The following is a 19,093-nucleotide window of genomic DNA, read 5'->3' as shown; positions in this document are numbered from 1 at the left end:
TTTCTGAAAATGTATAATGTACATAATTTACAAATATCAGTCTACTGATATAAATGTTTAACTATCTGTCAGTCAGTACTTGATGGTATGATATAATATGACTTTCCAAATAGATTTCCTGTTTGTCTCTTCTGTTCCCCAGACGGATCCAATTTCACTCACATAATGTGTTAAGATTCTAGTTCTGTATAATTTGATGCAGCTTCAGCTTTTCTTGGAATTATGAAATACAGGTTGGGGAAAATTTCTTTTATGTCTTACTCTCTATTACCTCATAGCACAGATCCTGCAACACCCATTGCCCACAAAGCCAGGTGCATTTCCATAGCAAGTGTGGTTAATCTATCATGAGAAAGGCAGATGATCTTCACTGGGCTATATGTCAGTAACAATACAGACTGTGAATTCAGATGGGTTTTCTTGCAAGGACCAAAACCGCCTGCTGTTATGTCTGGATCCAAATTTAATAGTTTCCAGAACAACTAAAGAGGTATATATAGACAAAAAGCAACCTGTTCTGATCTCAGATCTGACTCTGCTATGAGCAGAAGGTTGGATGAGGGACCTCCAGAGGTCCTGTCCAACCTGGATTATCCTATGGTCCCATTATGCTATGATCTTGCAGTCATACCATACACTAGTCCAACAACAGATAGGATATGTCTGCATTCAGATACTGAAACAATAGTCTGACCAGCTGGTGGTTTGACTGGTTAGGGGAGAGGTAAACAGATTCATGGGACCAATTCTGTTGTCAAGCAACATTAAAACCCTGAGTGCCGCAGACTCAGCAAAACCATCTGTAGTCACAGGTAGATGATACAGACACAAACATACCTGTGCCCTGCCTACTCTTCAGTTTCTAAAGACAACCTCCCCACACACCCTAAAGTAAGCTGGGTGCCTGCCAAACCACAAGATTATGAAACAAGGAGAGGCAAAGGATGAGCAGCAGCAGTTTACACTTGTTATATTTTCTCTGTTCCTCTGTGTCTGTTGGTGCCTCTGTACGTTTGGAGTACAAGTTCTCCAGAAGATAGAATGTGGTTTGCTCTTCAAGTTGTACGTAGTGACTAAAGAGGCGAAGTGCCCTGGCCTCTGACTTGGTGTTATGGTAATCCAAATACCATGTAACAATAAGTGAGTGCTCTGAGAGACTTTCAGGGCAGGGAATTAATTCTCTCTGTTCAATGAATGTACTTCTGTGAGAGAAGTATCCTTTAACTGAAGCTCTTAGAAGATACTGGATGGGCCACTTCTATTGGCAGCATATTCCAACAATTAATGCCTTCCACTGTTACAAAATGTGCATAATTTCTAATTAAAATTTGTTTTATTTCAGTTTATGAGTATTTTTCTCATTACACCTCTTACTGTGCAAGGTTAAAGATCACTGTAAGTACCTTCCAGTCTTCTTTTTGATAAACCAGATTATGCTCTTCGAGTCTCTCCACGCAAATAACCTTCTCCAGCCTCAAATAATTCCCCAGTGTTCCTTTGACAAGGACACCAGAGGCTAGCACAGCATTACCATAAAAATCTCCCCAATGCCACATGTAGAAAGAAAATAATGTCTCTTCCTACTTGCCACATCCCTGGTTATATAGTCAAGGATTCCATTATTTGCTTACACAATAGAATTAGACTGGAAATTAATTTTTGCTGTCCAGGCCACTGTTAACTCTTAATTTCTTTTCAGTCACTGCTTTCTACAACACAACCCCCCATCTCTGCAGATGCGACCTGCTCACTGTATTTGTAACTCTACTAATGCCTGTATTAAAACACACTGTAGCTGAATGGGATGAATTTACCAAATAATATAAGTCTTATGACAACCCCAGCCTGAAGCTAATTCCTCATTTAGCCACTCTTTCTCTCTTTATAGCGCATAAGTTTTGCTTTTTCATTGCTGAAAATACTAATACATCTGTTTGTTTTTTCCTCTATATTAGGATCCTTTACCCTCTCCTGCCAGCTTTCCTGAGCAACTTCACCCTTCAGAGCTGCCATTCAGTGGATCCCACCTACAGGTTTCCTGAATAAACTGGTCTGTTCCCCTAAAGCCCGGGTCTGTAGCCTGCTGCTCTCCTTCCTCAGCCCCCACAGGATCACAAACTCCACTCCTCAGTCGCTACAGGCCAGGTTTTGGTAACCAAGCCATGGATTACTATATCCCCCAGTTCTTCCTTGTTAGTGAAAAACAGATCCAGCTGCGAATCACCCCCGTTGGCCCAGCCAGTATCAAGAAGTTATCCTTGATACCTTCCAGAAATCTCCTTGACTGCTTGCATTCTGATGTGCTGTGCTTGTAGCAGACATCAGGCAGGCTGAAATTCCCCCAAAACTCAGGGTCTGTGATCAAGAGACTTCCTTGTTCCTAGTAAAAATTCTCAGCAGCAGGTTGGCTGGCCAGTTGGCAAAGACACTCTTGTTGCACCTTGTCAGGTGAATCTTGTCTCTCCCCAGAGAGATACAAGATATGACTAGTATCTTTTCTTAGACAGGGCTAGTTACCATACTGATCTATAAGTATGCATTACAGTCAAGCTGTAAGTGTTTTCAGAGCTCTGTCTCCTCAAATGTACACAAACACACACACAATCCTGTTCTACCCACCCTGTTTTTCCTTAGCTGGTCAAATACCTGGCATACTTAATTTGTAAATAATTCCAATTACAATCACCCCAAGGGGCTTCATGATGGCAATTAAGTGTTAATTTCCAATTCTCTTACTCATTTCCTCATAATGTACCTCATTTTAATGGTCAATAGTATAGAAAGTGTTTCTGTATTTCCCCTCATTCTATGCAGCATGAGCTCAGTTTGCTCATGACACAGCACCTCAGTTTACATGGCAGATCAGTCCCTCTATATGTTACTAATTTAGCATCTTCCCAGCTGCTCTGCTTAGTCTCCACCATGATTAGCTCACATCTGTCAGATACAGGCCAGCATAGCCATACACCCCCCACACCTTTTGAAATGTGGTCCAATACTCCGCAGTATCTATTTTTCCTTTGGAACTACAGACTGAAAGAGCGCTTCACACCAAGTTTCCTTTGCCTTCTTTCTCTAATTTATGGACAGGAAGAAAGTTCCAAGGCAATCTCTGTCTTTCCATTTGAGTGCTTTTCAAGATTCCTGCAGTTTTCTATGGCCTGTACAGTTCCACTTGATGCCACATTAATTGGTTACAAACTGAATTGTCTCCCAGATAACCTTATAAGCTTCTGCAATAGTGCAAATGCTTTTTGGTTTTGCTTTGGGGAGACAGGATGCTGTCATATTTTCCTCACATTGTTTTTTGAAGACTTTGTCCACTCTGGATTACACCGGAGTATCTCTGTGGCATGTCTGATTAATCCTGTAAGGAATTGCATTGCAGATGTATCTTGCAGCGGTTGTATTTCAGTAGATGAACTGCTGGATATCTGAAGGTTTGACACTTCTAGCCAGCCAAATACCCATTCCTGCTTTTTTGTGCACAAATGGCCAATCCACTTCTTTTGTTTCTGTTCTTTCTCATTCCCCCGATGCTGTCCTCCCCCATGGTTTCTGTGGCAACATTTTCTGAATGTAGATATCCAAGAGGCATTCATTTTCTCCAGTACTATACTTCTGAAATATACACTTTAAGACCACAGAGATTACATTAAAAAATTGTTTGAGGATTTTTCAGGTTGCAATAGGGATCAGTTATAAGACTTTCTAAAGTCATGCTCTTTATGTTTCAGCTGAAGGCAAATTTACTATGTTTATTAATTTAGTTGCTAAAGAATGTTTACTTCTTAAGATCATAGAAAGTATCATCATTTAGTGTTATAGATATTAAAGTATCTTTTTTACAGTGAAAGGATGCATTTATGGTCAAGGCTTTATGTGCATTGACATTATTCTTAATGCATCTTGATGTGCTAGCCGTTTCCCATATATGAAGAAAAGACAAGGTGGGACATAAGTTAGCTTTATGCTTGTTAAGTTTTTTTTTGCTTGTTTAAAAAATTTTATTTTTTTAAACAAGCATAAAAACAATAAAACCCTGAGTGCCGCAGACTCGGCAAAACCATCTGTAGTCAGAGGTAGGTGATACAGGCACAAACATACCTGTACCCTGCCTACTCTTCAATTTCTAAAGACAACCTCTTTGGTTTTATGCTTGTTTAAAAAAATAAAAAGGTACCAGGACCCTGAGTGAGTCCTCCAGATTTCTGATACACATGCAGATGCACAAGCACATCTGGATGATTCACCTAATTCCCAAGCAAACACCTCAAGTAGTTGATACCAACAGCTACTGTACAGATCAGCTTTATTTTCCATGATGCCTAAGGCTGGGGCATGCAAATCCCAGGCGCACAGAAACCGAGGAGTTGGGTCACCCAGTGACAAAGCAAGAAAAAGAGGAATTCACAGGCGGCCGCCTCTCCACGCACCCCACTTCCCAGGAGGGACCCCGAGGAACAGCTTTGGCACAACGGCCGCTCCGCCGTGAGCAGTCACACTGACGCTAGGCTGGCATTACAGCGATTCAGTTGATAGGAGGTTAAAGTTTTCTTGGTTGCGTTCTGTAACTTGCTTTTACTGTTTAGCTGTGAGCCAGGCCTGCTCACCCTCCGCCCGGCTCCAGGCCGCGAGGGCGCGCCTCCCCTGGGAGCGGCTCGGCACTTGCACTGAAGAAACAGCCGCCACCCCCCCGCGCCCCGCCCGTCAGATTTCGGCTCTAGGACCACGCAGAGAAGAAAAAAAAACCAGGCTGCCCCAGCGGCCAGGCGCGGCCCCCGCCATCCCGGGGCGCGACGGCCCGGCGGAAGGGGGAGAAGCCCCGCCCCCTCCAACGGCCCTGCGCGCGCTCCCGGCCCGCCCCCGCGCGCCGCGCATGCCCGTTTGGCGGCCGCCGGCGCCGCGCGAGAGGGCGGGGGGGCGGAGCCAGGCGCGGAGAGGAGCCGGGCGGGGGGCGGGGCGCGAGGCGGCCCCGAGGCTGAGGGGCGGGGGGAGGGGGGGCCGGCCGGTGACCCGGCGGCGCTAGGGCCCGGCGGGAGGCGGGGCCGGGCGCGGCCGGGGCGGGCGCGCGGGGTGCTGGCCGCGCGCGCGGGGTCGAGGGCAGCGAGCGTCTGCGGTGCCGGCTGTGAGCCGCGCGCCCGGCCGTCGGGGCCGTCGGGGCCGTCGGGGCCGCGGGCGCCCCGCGGCGGGCGGGGGCGGCGGGCGCTGCCCCCGTCTCCTGCCTTCCCTTCCCTTCCCCTCCCCTCCCCTCCTGCTCCCGCCCGGCCCAGCCCGGCTCCGCTCGGCTCGGCGCTGTGATTGGGCGGAAGATGGCGCTGGGCGGATGGAAATCCTAATGACAGTCTCCAAAATCGCCTCCATCTGTACCATGGTGAGCGAGGGGCCGGGGCCGGGCCGGGGCGGCCCTCTGCCGGCTGCCGGGCGGCGGGGCCGGGGCCCTGGGGAGGCGTGCGAGGGGCGGGCTGCGGGGGAGGCCGGGTGTGCGCGGCGCCGCGGCGGGGGGCGGCGGGGAGGCGCCCCTGGCTCGCGGCGGGGGCGCTGCCGTGGGTGGGGATCGGAAGCGGAGCGGGGTTAATCGGCTTTGGGAGGCTTTCCGCGGTGCGGGCGCGGGCGGGTTTGGTTGGGCCGGGGGCGGGGGGTCCCGGTGAGCGGGGGGGGAGCCGCGGGGTCGCTGCGGGCCGGCGGCTGGAGCGCGCTGCCGCCCGTCGGGGCCGCTCACAGCGGGCACCCTGTGCCCGGGGTCGCGTCTCGGGGAGCGCCCTCCTCCTCCCGGTGCGGTTTGTGAGTGCCCCCGGCTCTCCGAGGAGTGCACCGACGGCGGGGCCGTGGCTGTGTCGCTCGCCGGCGGCCGGGTGCTCTCCCGGTGACCCGGGGAGGTGTTTGCATCCCGCGGGATCCGCTCCGCCGGGCGCGCCACGCGCGGGCGTGCGCGTCCGACTTGTTCGCATCGATCCAGGTCCCGACGGGAGATTCCGCCAGCGATTGCTGTTCCATTACTCTGTCCCGATACGTGACAGCTATAAGTAGATGCACCGATGTGATAAAGCTCTCCCGTTTTTTTTTTTAAAGCGGGGTGGGGAGCTCGGTGGGGTCACTGGTGGTGGGGGGCGGCGCGGAATTTCAGGAAGATCACCCTGGGTCAGTAGAAGTTACTACTTGTCGGGGAAGAGATGCGTCGGTGGTTCATAGCTGAAGATCTCACATCAGTGCTCTTTTCTACGTATTCCATGGCCAAATGAATATTCTGGTTCCCAAATGTATTTCCACAGGGAAAGAGAAGAGATGCTTAAGGGGGAAAATGCACCCTGTCCGTTAGTTTGTTGTTGTGCTGAATTGGGATGATACTGGCTCATAACACCAAACACTGGCAAATGCTTACATTTTACATTATTGGAAACTGATTTATCATTTTCATAAACCTTGCTGCAAAGATGCTTTAACATCTCAAACAGACATTTCGGAGGTGGCCCATGAGAATTTTGAGTGCATGTCTGTCAGCCCATGGGGTGAGATTGCTTGGGTGATGGTTCATCAGCGGAGGGACTGGTTTTTGCCATACAGGAGATCACATCTTTTCCTTTGGACTTGGAGAGGCTGGCTTCTTGAATTCATGAGCTGTGTACCGACATCCTCATATGGCCAAGCGTTGCAGGACATATGTACTTCAGGAGCCTGCATTCTGTGAGTAGTTAGATTTTAGGTGATACTGGTGAGGAGTCGGTGTGATTGATCCTTGAGCTAGGACAATGTTGTTCTATTGCAATTCTAGCAAACATCTTGACCACTAGTCTTTGTGTCAACATAAATTCAGTGCTGGCCTCTTGATTGAGGTCCAGTATGGGACCTCACTTTTCTGTTTCTGGACAGCATAGAAGTTGCAGGTCTGGACTGTCCAAGCAGCTCGTTTAAGATTATGCTGTATGTATGTTTATTAGAAATGACTTTATGTCATTGATATTTAGGTCAATCCTGAAACATTTTTTTCAACTAAAAATCTTCTTATGATTAACTGAAGTGTCTATATCCATGAGGCTGAAATTCTAATGGCAATTAGGTATTATCTGTCCAATCATAATCATGTGCACTGAGGTGGATAAACTCCAGGGATAAGGTTTTTCCTGTGCCTTTCTGGTACATGAGCTTTAATAATGGGACAGCTAGCATAGGATACCTGCTGTAGAAGTTTTTTCCACACTTAATATATAAGATTGTGCTTAAAAATATTTCAGTAAAGATACTGTGAAAGAAGCACTTGGTATTTACTGTGGAGTTGTTTCGGACAATGCAGTTATGGTCAGGCAGATCTTTTTAATTTTGACAAGAGTCATATACTCAACGTTTAAGCATATATTTGCAAAACCAAAAAGGAATATAATTGCTGAGTAATACTGTTTTGGTTTTTTTTTTTTCCTAGCAATTCTTCTTTGTGTCAAACCATTGCTTGATAAACTGCCAGACAACTTCCTAAAAATTCTTAAAAAGTTTTTCTTGCCTTTCCCAGTGCCTCTTACAATACCTCTTTTTGTGTGTGGTTAGTACAAAACCAGTTACGGGCAGTTTTTGTCAAGAGACAGCTTGTGCCTACACAAACCTAACATGCACGTACACTTACAGTCTGTAACAGAGCGGTCTGGAACTGTGTTGAAGACGCTCGTCCATAGCAGTTGTGTGTTTCATGATTTACTTTTTTGTATCCAAATTAAAGTTTCGCTTCTACTGACTTGCATTTTATGTATCTTATCCTTGTTGTTCAAGCTCTGAATGTTAGACAGAAATACATTATGTTTTACAGTACTTGCAGGTTGTGTGGGTACATTGACGAGTGATAGCCAGTATTTTTAGTTTGTTAGCCATCATGCCTTTTGAGATGATCTTGAAAGAGCACTTTTTTTTTTTTTTTTTTTACAAAGGGTTGGTTCTTTTGTGTGCTTCATTAGTTAATTGATCTGTACTTCAGTGTTCATACCAGTGATGGCAGAGCTCTTCGTGTAGCATTGTCTCCTAGTATTGTACGCACTTTGAGCTTCCTTGGACTATTTTGCTCTACATCACCACTCCCATGGTTCCTTGGCCTGTAGTAACTCTTAATTATAAGGCTGGAGACTGTGGAAAAGCAGTGGCAAACATCTTTGCCTTTGAGTGGTTTAGCCACTGTTCCTGTTGCAAAGTGGATGAGATTAAAAGTGTGATTGATTTTTTTTTTTTAATGTCTTTGCAGTAAAAGTAGAACTTGGCCTTTTACCCTCATCCATGTGTTAAACTGCAGTCAGAGTCTTACCTGACTGAATTATATGGGGGTTTTACGCGTGGCTAAGCAGTGGTGAAGTAACCCATGCTAACTGCAGTGAAGATGTGCCCCAGCCTACTCACCGTACAAGAGATTGAATCTGGTACTTCTGACTTTTGCTTCTCTTGTCTAGAATTCAGCAGACACTTGCCAGCAGTTGAAAGGTGTCAAGTCTTAGAGCAGCTGAAGCAAGAAAGATAGACATTACCTTTGAAGCTTAAAAACTACAAAGATGTCGATCTCAGACATACAGAAGGAAGTCGTAATGGTAGTAGTACTTGTTTTTCAGTGTTTCTTCTAGAAACTGGTTGATTATGTTAGCACAACCTGAAAAAGTTTAATGGAATTTAAAAATTATGCTAATCTAGAAGTTGTAGCATTAGATGTGAAAAACTTTCCTTCACATTTCAGGTGTTTTGTCTACGTGTTCTGTTCTTTATCTGCCAGTTTAGAATTTTATATACAGGGTCAGTGTCACTGAATGTCTTCAGTCATCGATTCAGACCCCCCAGACTGACACAAAAAATGGTATTTTGAGGCTAGATGTTGATTGTATGATTTAACAGTGTGTTCTGCATGAGCAGTCTTCATATCATACAATCCACATTTTTGTTTTGTTTTTGAAAGACTTGTGGAGTTACGCTGAAGGGCTGGCTGTTGTCCTTTTCCTGCCTGTCTCCTGTCTAAGGGTACCGTCACCAGTACCCTTTTGCTCATTTCAGTCACATTTGACAAGGATGAAGAAGTCTCAGGGGTACTTCAGTTCAAACAAGCACGTGGGGAAAAAAGGCAGCTTGGAGGAAACAGACCCTGGAAGTGCCCAGCGGAGGGAAGGCTGCAGCGCACCTCGCTCAGATGTCATAGCAGAGAGGCTTTATAAAAACACTTAATTGCAAAAGGAAGATTTTGTAAAACTGTGAGCTAGGTGTAGATATATGGTCTTCATTACTGCTTAAGGAATTATTTGTTTACAACAGGGTTTTCAAACCTGATTGTGAAATCTGCCCTTTATGTAAATTGATGTTTGCCAGAGTCAGCCGACAGCCAGAAATGGCTGTGATGTACTCATGCCTGTTCCTTCTAATTGCACTGTCTCCTCTGAAGCACCAATTATAATACTTAAACACTAATTGATGATCAGGTTAACAGATTCCACAGGAAAGTGTACAGAAGACTCATGCCGGAGGAGGTGAGAATTGAGAATTACAGCAAGGAAAGAAAAGTTGTGGAAAAACATAACTTTAACATGAGGAGGTGATAGAAAGGAAGGCAGAGGAGGAGAGCACTAATGTAACGCAGAGAAAATAGCAGTGTTAGGGTATTGCTGTATCCAGCTGTCTGACGTGCTTGGGTAGCAGGGTTGGCAAGAAGGAACATGTGCTGTGTCTCAGCCATGGCATTTCACACTGGCGTCATGACCTGAGTCCACCTTGATCAGTGGACGGGAGTGTTCAGGCACATGTTCTGTTGTGGTGATTCTGTTGCAAGCGCATTGCATTTTGGAGTATCTGTTAGACAGCTGGGGTAAGAACTTGAACCACAATACGGAGGTTCACTCATCTGTTGGAGCTCTTATCAGGAGAATGTTGGAGCTCTTATCGGGAGAATATTTCATTATAAACGTGACACTAAGATTCAAGCATGATCATGGCATTTGTCGTCATCATTTTTATAGATGTAACATGCTGCAGTAGGGTAATAAAAAGAGGAGTATGTACATTAGCTCTTTAAAATACTGGGTTTGTGACACTACTTAGTATACTAATGAATTTAGACAAATTTGTTTTAAATCAAAATATTAACATGACTTAATCTAAAACAAATCTCAAATATGAGACGCAAAGAAAAAAATTCTGAAGTTGTGTAGCTTTAAAGCAATATTTATACCAGCACAGAGAATTATTTAGTTGGAATACTGCTTAGTTGGATAAATTAAATTATATAAATGTTCCTTTTTCCTTTTACGTGTATGTATAGATATATTCACCTTGCAAGTTGTAAGCACAAAGACACCATGAAATCCAAACTTGGGCTCTAGTCTGGCTGATGAAATTTTTAGCTGTGTCAGTGAGAATAGCTTTTACTAGACAAAGCTTGAATATTTAGGTTAGTCATTTTTATAGTCTTTGTATTTACTTTTTAATCTCCTGAAGCAACTAATTTGTATTAAAACATCTACGAATGATTCTTTAAAAATGTGGTGAAAGTATGTCTGTCCATTAATTGGTATAGTCTACTTCTTTCTTTTTCAAATTTATTGAAGGAAAGAGGTGTGTAAAAGCCCTGTATAGGAGGTAACATTTGTTTTGATAGCTTAGGAAGTTTGCTAAAGTGAAATGCTTTTAGCAAATGGTCTATTTCAATAAAGTCTAGCTGATCTGGCAACTGAGGGGAAAAAAAAAACCCTCTAGATCTTTTGGTAGTGTAGAACCAGAGTGGTGTATTAACATAAGTAGACCAGAACTGGAAAACATTTTAACCATTTTTCATAAACACAAACTTTTTATAATTCCATTAAAATGGGAAATTGTAAAAGCAGCATACTTGTTTTTATGGGACGGGAATGATGTGGGTTAAAAAAGCATATGAAACATACCACAGTGTACAGTTTATCAACAAAGCAGTTGAGCAAATGTGTTCTTCCCCCCCACCACATTTTGGGTGATTAATGTCATACATATAATATATAATGCTTATATCTATCTGCACTTGTTAGGCAGTGAAAGATTTCTAAGGTCACCATCAGATTCTCTTTTAAATACGTCACAGACTTCCTATCTTGTCTGCTAGTGTAATTCGACCTTTAACTGAAAGTCTTTGAAGGTAATAGTTTTTATCTTTTAGGACCCCACTTAATAAATATCATTATGAGACGTGTTGCACCAACGCTATTGAAAATCCATCAGATCAGAGAAAACTAAAACAAAGGCACCTGATATCATAAACAGTATTACCCCAGGAGTTTTCTGGAATTATACAGTATAAATACAACTGATCTTATTGGCGGTATTATAGTTTTAAACAATATGATTTCATTCTGTATTAGGGGTAGTAAACAAAGTCCATTTCAAGTCTGGCAGCAATTGGGGTAGAACTGTAGAAGCATCATTACATCTTGTCATGTTTTAAAGGTCTATTCCATGAAAGAGCCAAGCCCAGAGATCTAATTCTCCAAGTCTCATCTTCATGTGTGAAAGTAATTTATCTTTTAATCCAGTATTCAAAACAGAAGGAAGTAAGACTATATTTAATTGCTGTGAAGGAAAATACGTTGTGTATGCTTCATGGGGCTCAGCAGGATGGGTTTGGTAGACATACCAAATGTGAAGAGAAGATAATTTTGTGCTATGCTATCATTTTCCTTGCCCAGGCAGAGATGGTTTTTTTTGTACTTGATAAAAATTCTTTTGTCTTAGCTCCACATGATTAGAATATACTGGACTATGTCTGAAATGAATTAATTAAGAAAATAACACTTATTTGTAAATATTTTAAAAACGTGAACTGAAACTACCCAAATATTTCATAGTTAGTGTATTACTAACGTGTGTTCTTTTGCAAATAAATGAACAGTGAGGATTACTGAATCCCACTCAGCATATTTCATTTCTGCTTCCTGGGCTAGAAACAGTATCAAAATAATTGCATTTCCATTTTGATTGCAGTTGAAACAACAGATATAAACTGATTTAATGTAGCTATTCTGTTTGTTGTTAATACAGATTCAGATAAATACACAGGAAAGTATGAATTCACATATTCTGATAAAACATAACTGAAAGAGTAACTTTATGTAATTCTTCTTTAACAGAAGATTCCATCAGTCTTTTTAGTTAATACGGTGCATTAATTAGCGTATGCTGTGAAAATCTGTATACTTTCACTAGTGACACAAACAAGAAAGAGTCTTTTAATATATGGTGCAAAAAAAAAAGCACTAGTAAATGAATGCCTCTATACTGAGATTTATTTTTTTGAATTACAATTTTACATTTCTAATATTTTATTCTTGTTTAGGAAAACATTGCTATTCCTGGTTACTGAGTTTCCCTTTTACTTGTAATGCTTTTCTGTCACTTAGGAAGAGTAAAAGTTCTGGGTTTTGGGTTGGGTTTTTTTTTGTTGTTGTTCACTTACCTATAGCTAAGGTCATTTTGAAGAAATTGGTCTTACATATACCTATGCAACAGGGTTTAGTTATGTGAGTCACCTTTTAGCTTTATTATTCCTTGCTTCTTGAGGGAGGTGGAGGGCATTGTAGGAGAGGATCTAGTATAATGTCTGTGAGAAATGGATCTTCAGAATTTTGACAACAAATGTAAGTTTTGAGATAAGAAATTTCTTTTAAAGGTGAAATTTTTGGATTTACTCAGGAAATTTACAATTCAATAAAGCTGATAAACTACTTAAAAGATGACCTGCCAAGTTATGAACTGCTATTTATTCTAGAAAGGGGTAGATCAACCCCGCTGTCCCACCCCAGTAAAGCACCAGTGTAATCTTCAGAGCACGTTAGGCTGGTTATGAATCAAGTCTTTGCAAAAGAAATGCTGCCTCCTAGGCTGAATAATAACCAGGTAGGACACTTAAACTGCAATTGTTTGCCTGCTTGCTGCCTTGTTTTTAGACAGTATTTTTAATACAGGGGGGCGCTTTTTTTTGCCCTTTAGACAAGTGCTGGGTGCATTTTCATTAGTGTTTTAGGCAACGTAAGGTGTGTGGAATTCTGAAGTTCTGCCAGGAATTCCAGTTTACCATCCTTTGGTTTGCATCTTGGGATGGTCTTAGAGTGCACAAATTAGATTCCTTTTGGAGGAAACTAAATCAAACAACGTGGTCCAGCTGCAGCTGGGTGTTCAGTCGCAGAGACAGCCTAGAGCTAATCTGGCAAAAACCGTCTGAAACCCAACGTGTGTGTGCCAGAACATAAGCACCAAGTATGCTTTACAGATTGGCTTTAGTTAGCTTATCCATATGTTAGCTGTTAGTGTGTCTCAGGAGTACTAGTTCAATGTGTAGCACCACGATAGTGTGACCTCTAAGGCAGTGAGAAAAGGCAATAATAGAAGTGGAAATGACATTTAACAATATTATTGCTTTAGCAAGTGAAAAACTAAACAAACAAATGTCTGCACTTTATGTTGGTGGGGTTTTTTACCTTTTCTATTGAAATGTACAGTATCAGGGTTTTTTTAGTTTATTTTAGAACTTTGGGAGAGTATATTTGTAAAACTTAAATCAAGAAAATTCAACTGCACTTAATTAAAAGATACTACACTTCCCTGCTGTGTTTTCTGGGCTTTGATTCCATAAACTGAAATAACACTCATTTTGTTAAGGTTAAATGTGTTAATTTATAGAAACCTCAAGCTCTTTTGAAAATTAAAATTGAGAAATTTAATTAAGGGCCTTCCATGGTAAACACAGATCCTTATCCCTTCATTAAGAAATTAGCATCTAAGGGGATTTTTATAAATCCATAGTATAGCCTTTAACTTGGTGGGAGAGATAAGCAGTAAATGTTGCACTGATTTGAACATGGTTAAACTAAGTTTACTCATGATTTCTCTCCTATCAGTTTGAAGTTAAACACAGGGTGAAGTGTACAGTAGTTCAGCTTTACACCAAACTTCCACTGTGTGTGAGAACACTCTTTGTAAGTTGATACTTTAACATTGTTTCCAGGATCAATTTCTATAACAAATAAAAGCTAGGCAAATCTTGTTTTCACGTTGTGTTCCTGTATATACACCTTAGTTGCAGACTTTCCCACTTTGTATAACTATGACAAATACGTGTTCTGTATACCTGTGTAAGTACTCTGTGCTGGAAGGAGGATAATGTAAGGCAGTGTTTGGGGATGTAGAGGTTTTATACTAATGTGATGCAACAACTGGTAAATGCTGGTACTGTTGCAATATTGGCTTTTTTGGACTTCTGTTGTGTCTCTGTTCCTTCCCACTTCTGGGTAATGACCTTGCGTGCTTCCAGTCAGAAGGGTAGTGGGTGTACTAACTGAAGCTGACAGTGTTCCTTTCCCCTGCACAATGTCAAAACCGAGTTGCTGCGTGGGGGCTGAGCACCTATTGTATGGGTTGTGCAGTGAGCCCCCCCAAAGAGGGGTTCATCTGGGGGTCTTCCCGCATCCCAGTTAAGTGGCAGAGGAAGTAATTCTATACTCTGCAGTGTGCATCACAGGCTGAAATCTCCCAAGTCCATCTTGGCTGATGGAAAAGAGGTGGACTCCACTTCTGCCTTGAACCTCTGCTGTCCTCCTGTCCAAAAGCTGATATGATACCGTACTAGTTGGTGGTGCCACAGTGTTCCCATCTGCATCTGTATTTGTATAATGAAGGAGTCAGCTGGGACTGATAATGTGTACTGTCATAACAAATGGAAATGTTTTGCAGTGAGGGATAGTTAGGTTTTGAAATAGCTTTTATGAGTCAGATGTGAACTTGCATTTTAGGGTACTCTTTCGTGCCCCTGCTGCGTACTGTGTTTTCCCTCTGCAACCAACTCGCTGTGCACAATATAAATGTTTACTTTGTGGGGAGGAATAACATCCTGTATGAGAGACAAAAAAGATTGCTGCAGAGGGAAGTCTAAGTAGCTTGAAGGTTTTTATATTGGTGTAAAACATCCTTGCTGTTTTAAAACATCCATAAACAATTGCATTCAAACATAGGTAATGCTGTGCTCTGAAACCATGTGGAAGTCTAAACCTTGAATGAAACAGCCTTGAATAATCAGAAAACAATAACAATACTGGAATATCCATAGCATGTCTGTCTTATTGCCAAGTCAGGATCTTTGTTGTGCTAGAAAACAAAATACAGTGTTCACATCCATACAAAACAGAAACATCAAAGTTCATACCGTAATACTCTTCCTTCCAAAGACAGGACACTGAGCAGCTACTCAACCCTAGCGTTAAAAAGAGAAAAGAATTTCCTAGAAGCCTGCTCTTGAATTTATTTTTAAAGAAGTAGAGATTTTAATAACAGGATAAAAATGCCTCCACAGTTCTGTTGGGTTTTTTTTTCCTAGGGTTTTTTTTTTGTAAGTATCCACCTTTCCAGAGCTGGTGGACATATTTCAGTAAGGCTGCTAAACTAAATATTCAGAAGTTGTGGAGTGCTTGAATCTTAAACGAGGTTTTATACCTTTTTTCCTTACCACCAACATCACTATTTGAGAACAGCTTCTAAAGTAGTAAGCCCTGCAGCCAAGTCCCCAGTAAAGGAGAGGCCTTATACTGGATAGTTGCAGGGGATATGACTGATGAAAAAGCAGCTGGGCTGTGTTGTGAGTGGAACAGAGCTGTACTGTCTCAAGTGTAGTTACGGTATCTTTTGCTCTATTCGAGTTAAAGTTGTCACCTCCTCATGGGCCTTTGACCGTGTGTTTCCAGTTTCAGAACTACTAAGCTAGATTGTGTAACCACTCAAGTTCTCACTAACTCAAGTTTTGCAGTACCACAATCACGTCATGTCAGATACCACATAATAGAGTTCCATTTTAATTTTATACATTTTGATACAGTTCTAATTTTAAATTGGTACCCCCCTCCCCCATCTGTAATTAATCTGTGAAATCCTGCATGCTGTTTTTAATGCAGGTAGTGATTTTGAATTAATTTTATTGTTATAATATCCAGGGCTATTTGCTACATCTTTAGTGTAAAGAACTAACTTGTTGGGAAGGAGTTGCATCTGTTTTTAAGATTCTTTGCTGTATACTATATACAATTTTAGCTTCACTTTGACCTGACTTTAGACTGGAATATTCATGCTCATGTATTAGTTTGATAGAGGATATATAAATATCAGTGATGTTGTATGCAACAAAAGGAATTTAGAGTTGGATACATTTGCTTTTCTCTAAAAGCAGTGTAAGAACTCATTAGAAAGTGGGTTTTATTTGTTCTCTCAGTTTTCCAAAGTAGAGTTTTTTCTGTCTCTAAATAAAAAAAATCCACGTTTCATTTGAAAGCCAGTGCTTATTGCACCAGCTCAGTCAACAGCCACTGGTTGGAACCACAGTAAACAAAGTTTCCTTCTCTGACTTGCTTTTTGAGGATCAGACTCAACAGATACTGCTGGGCAAAGGCTGCAGCATTTGTAATGCACAACAAAACTAACTGTTCTATGTTGTCTTTAAATTTTACAAAGTTCAAGGTATTTAGCAAAGTACTCTGAACATTTTACATTTTCATTGTATGCAGAACAGACCAGTCTTTTTGCTTCCTGTGAGCAATCTGCATTTCTTAACTTTTTCTGGAATGTACTCTACAGTATGAAAATTACACTTCTTAAGAGGAGCTCTCCATTTGGCCTTGTATCACTTGCTTTGCAATACTATATTGTCATAGAATCATAGAATGGTTTGGGTTGGCAGGGCTCTTAAAGATCATCTAGTTCCAACCCCCCTGCCATGGGCAATTTAATGCATTTATTAATAATACAATTGTTATTAAAGAAGGCCCACTCTGAAAATAAGAAATACAGAACAGCAAAACAGCACAATTGCATGAAAATACATTAAAATTACCTAACTTGAAGATGTTTTTTGAACAGAACATATTTGGAAACATATCTCTAAGGGATCTTGGATTATACTGAAATCATTTTCTTGTGGTGGAAGAGTGTTAGATTCTTTATTATAGGTATGTAAGCATTAAGTTATAGCACAGAAGACTTGTTGTCTCCTTTAAGACCTGTGTGAAATGGTTTTGTGAACAGCCTAAACATCCTGAGAGTACAAATCGACAGAGAGGTCAAAGGACTGATTTTTTTTTTTTCTACACTCACACCTAATATCCTGCCAACAAACTTCTCCTTGCTTTAAGCAACAGACTGACTAAACAAGTTTGGTTAATTTGCTATGTATGATTGTTGAGCTGCGTCACAAACTCCACTTTCTATACCACCACCCCAGGGTACACACAGGAAGGTGTTTTATCTGTTTTCAGTATTTAGTCAATAACTGTTTAGTTATTTTTGTTTTCATCTCTTGTGACTGAGAGAGCTTCAGTGTAAGTAAGTTTAGGAAACCAGAAGTTTTGTGGTTTGAGATCTGATGATGCTGGTTTGGTGTTAGCAAGGTATATAGTTGTGACCAGTTTTTCTGGGTTGGTTTTTTTTTTTTGGTAGGTTGGTTGGTTTTTGGTCGTTTATCTTTGGCAAAATACTTCACCTTTTTTTTTTTTTTCCCTCAACTAGTTAAATTCACTCTGTACATAGTTGCAATGCTAATATTTTTTTTACTGCTTTTGATTTTTCTAGGGCGCCAATGCCTCAGCTTTGGAGAAAGAGATTGGTCCGGAACAATTTCCAGTCAATGAGCACTATTTTGGTTTGGTTAATGTAAGTTTCAGTCCCTAACTTCATTACTTTGAAATGCCACAAGTGGATTTGTTAAATTACAGAACAATGACTGAGTGAATAATTAGAACACGGAAAGATATAGTCATCAAATATACACAGTTATTGAAATGTGTTTCAATATTCAGTGTATTTGTTGAAATATACTACTGAAATAACTGTTAAATTGGACTCTGTACTTACTACTTTATTTCATTTTCTAATTGTAGGGTATTTTTAAAATTACACTCTTGCTATTAAAATGTATGTCTTAAAAAAACCTGTTTAAAATATACAGCTTGTAGTTCATAATATGCCAATCTAAGTGAGTAAATACAGTAAAAGGAAAAAATCTGAGAGAGGCTGTTGATGACATGAAGTGTTCACATCTGCTGTTTGTATTAAGATTTAAAAAAAATACTGAACCCAAAGGGGAAAGCAGTGGTGGAAAAAACATACTGAATTGTTTGATTCAATCATTAGTTTTAAGGAATAATTTAAATTTATATTTCTGGCATTACCAGTGAAAAGTATGTCTTGTTAGAAATTGAATTAATCTGAAATGAAATACTAAACTGGGGCTTCAGAATGTATGTGTTTAAACTAAATTGATTTAACAAGGGCTATCATCTCGCTTTTCTTAATGAAAATGAGTTCTAATGCTGTCCTGCTATGATAACATAGGTCTCTACCTCTAGGGTCTTAGCACTGGGACATGGTGTGAGAGTCTGCAATCCAAGTACACACTGCAGTCAGTGAACACTCTTACTGATAAGCTGATTTACTTGCATCTCAAATGCCATGACTTAAATTGGTGATTTTTTTCCTTTCTCATGAAAATTGAAATACCTTCAAAATGAGGTGTTGTTTCTCTGAAAAGAGGAAATACACTAGTTTAACTGTTAATCCTTGTTAGTTTGGTAGCAGAGCTTAAGCTTTCCATCAATGCTAGTCTTGTCTTTTCTAAAATCTGTTATTCTATTGATAGATAATCTGGCTTCCTAATGTCTTGCCCAAGTCCAGATAGGATTTAAGACTTAACAGTAAAGTTGTATTATATGCCTCATCTTGAAATTTTACATATTTTGTACACTTGAGGAAAGGTTCAGTAAAGGGCAATCTTCCTAATATGTAATGAATTATCAAGAAATTCTGTTTCTGTAGTCCAGAGGGAGTAGGAAATTTCAGGGGAGATCTTTCTTTAAGTCATTGCCCTCAACCATACACATAAGAGGCGGGCAGCTAAGATACCTCAGAGTGCTCTTAACTTTCTGTGCAATATAGGAATGTTGCATATTTTAGCTTTAAACAATGAAAGTTTTATGTGTAACAAATAGTAATGGGTTTCCATTACATCTATGGCACGCTGGTGCTGCGTTTTTCAGGTACAGTGGTTGGTTAAGGAAATTCAGCCACATTGTTGCTTGGACTGCTTTCA

At 41.1% G+C, this 19,093-nt stretch overlaps 1 protein-coding gene across 2 annotated transcripts in view; it reads left to right on the top strand.

Moving 5' to 3' along the window:
- Window positions 1–5,051: 5,051 nt before the first annotated feature.
- Window positions 5,052–19,093, top strand: part of USP12 (ubiquitin specific peptidase 12) — a 38,881-nt gene continuing 24,839 nt past the window's right edge. The window contains exons 1-2 of one of the 2 annotated variants that reach the window (XM_056328061.1): window positions 5,052–5,374; window positions 17,578–17,658. In XM_056328061.1, the coding sequence (XP_056184036.1) occupies window positions 5,327–5,374; window positions 17,578–17,658 (129 nt within the window). In that variant the 5' untranslated portion in view covers window positions 5,052–5,326. Of the gene's footprint in view, window positions 5,375–6,162; window positions 6,685–17,577; window positions 17,659–19,093 lie in introns of those variants that run through there. The other variant, XM_056328062.1, reaches the window with a different exon arrangement.

This window comes from Falco biarmicus, chromosome 2 (assembly GCF_023638135.1).
Source record: "Falco biarmicus isolate bFalBia1 chromosome 2, bFalBia1.pri, whole genome shotgun sequence".
NCBI lineage: Eukaryota > Metazoa > Chordata > Aves > Falconiformes > Falconidae > Falco > Falco biarmicus.
The sequence above is the reverse complement of the archived record's forward strand: the minus strand, read 5'-3'. Positions and strand labels throughout refer to the sequence as shown.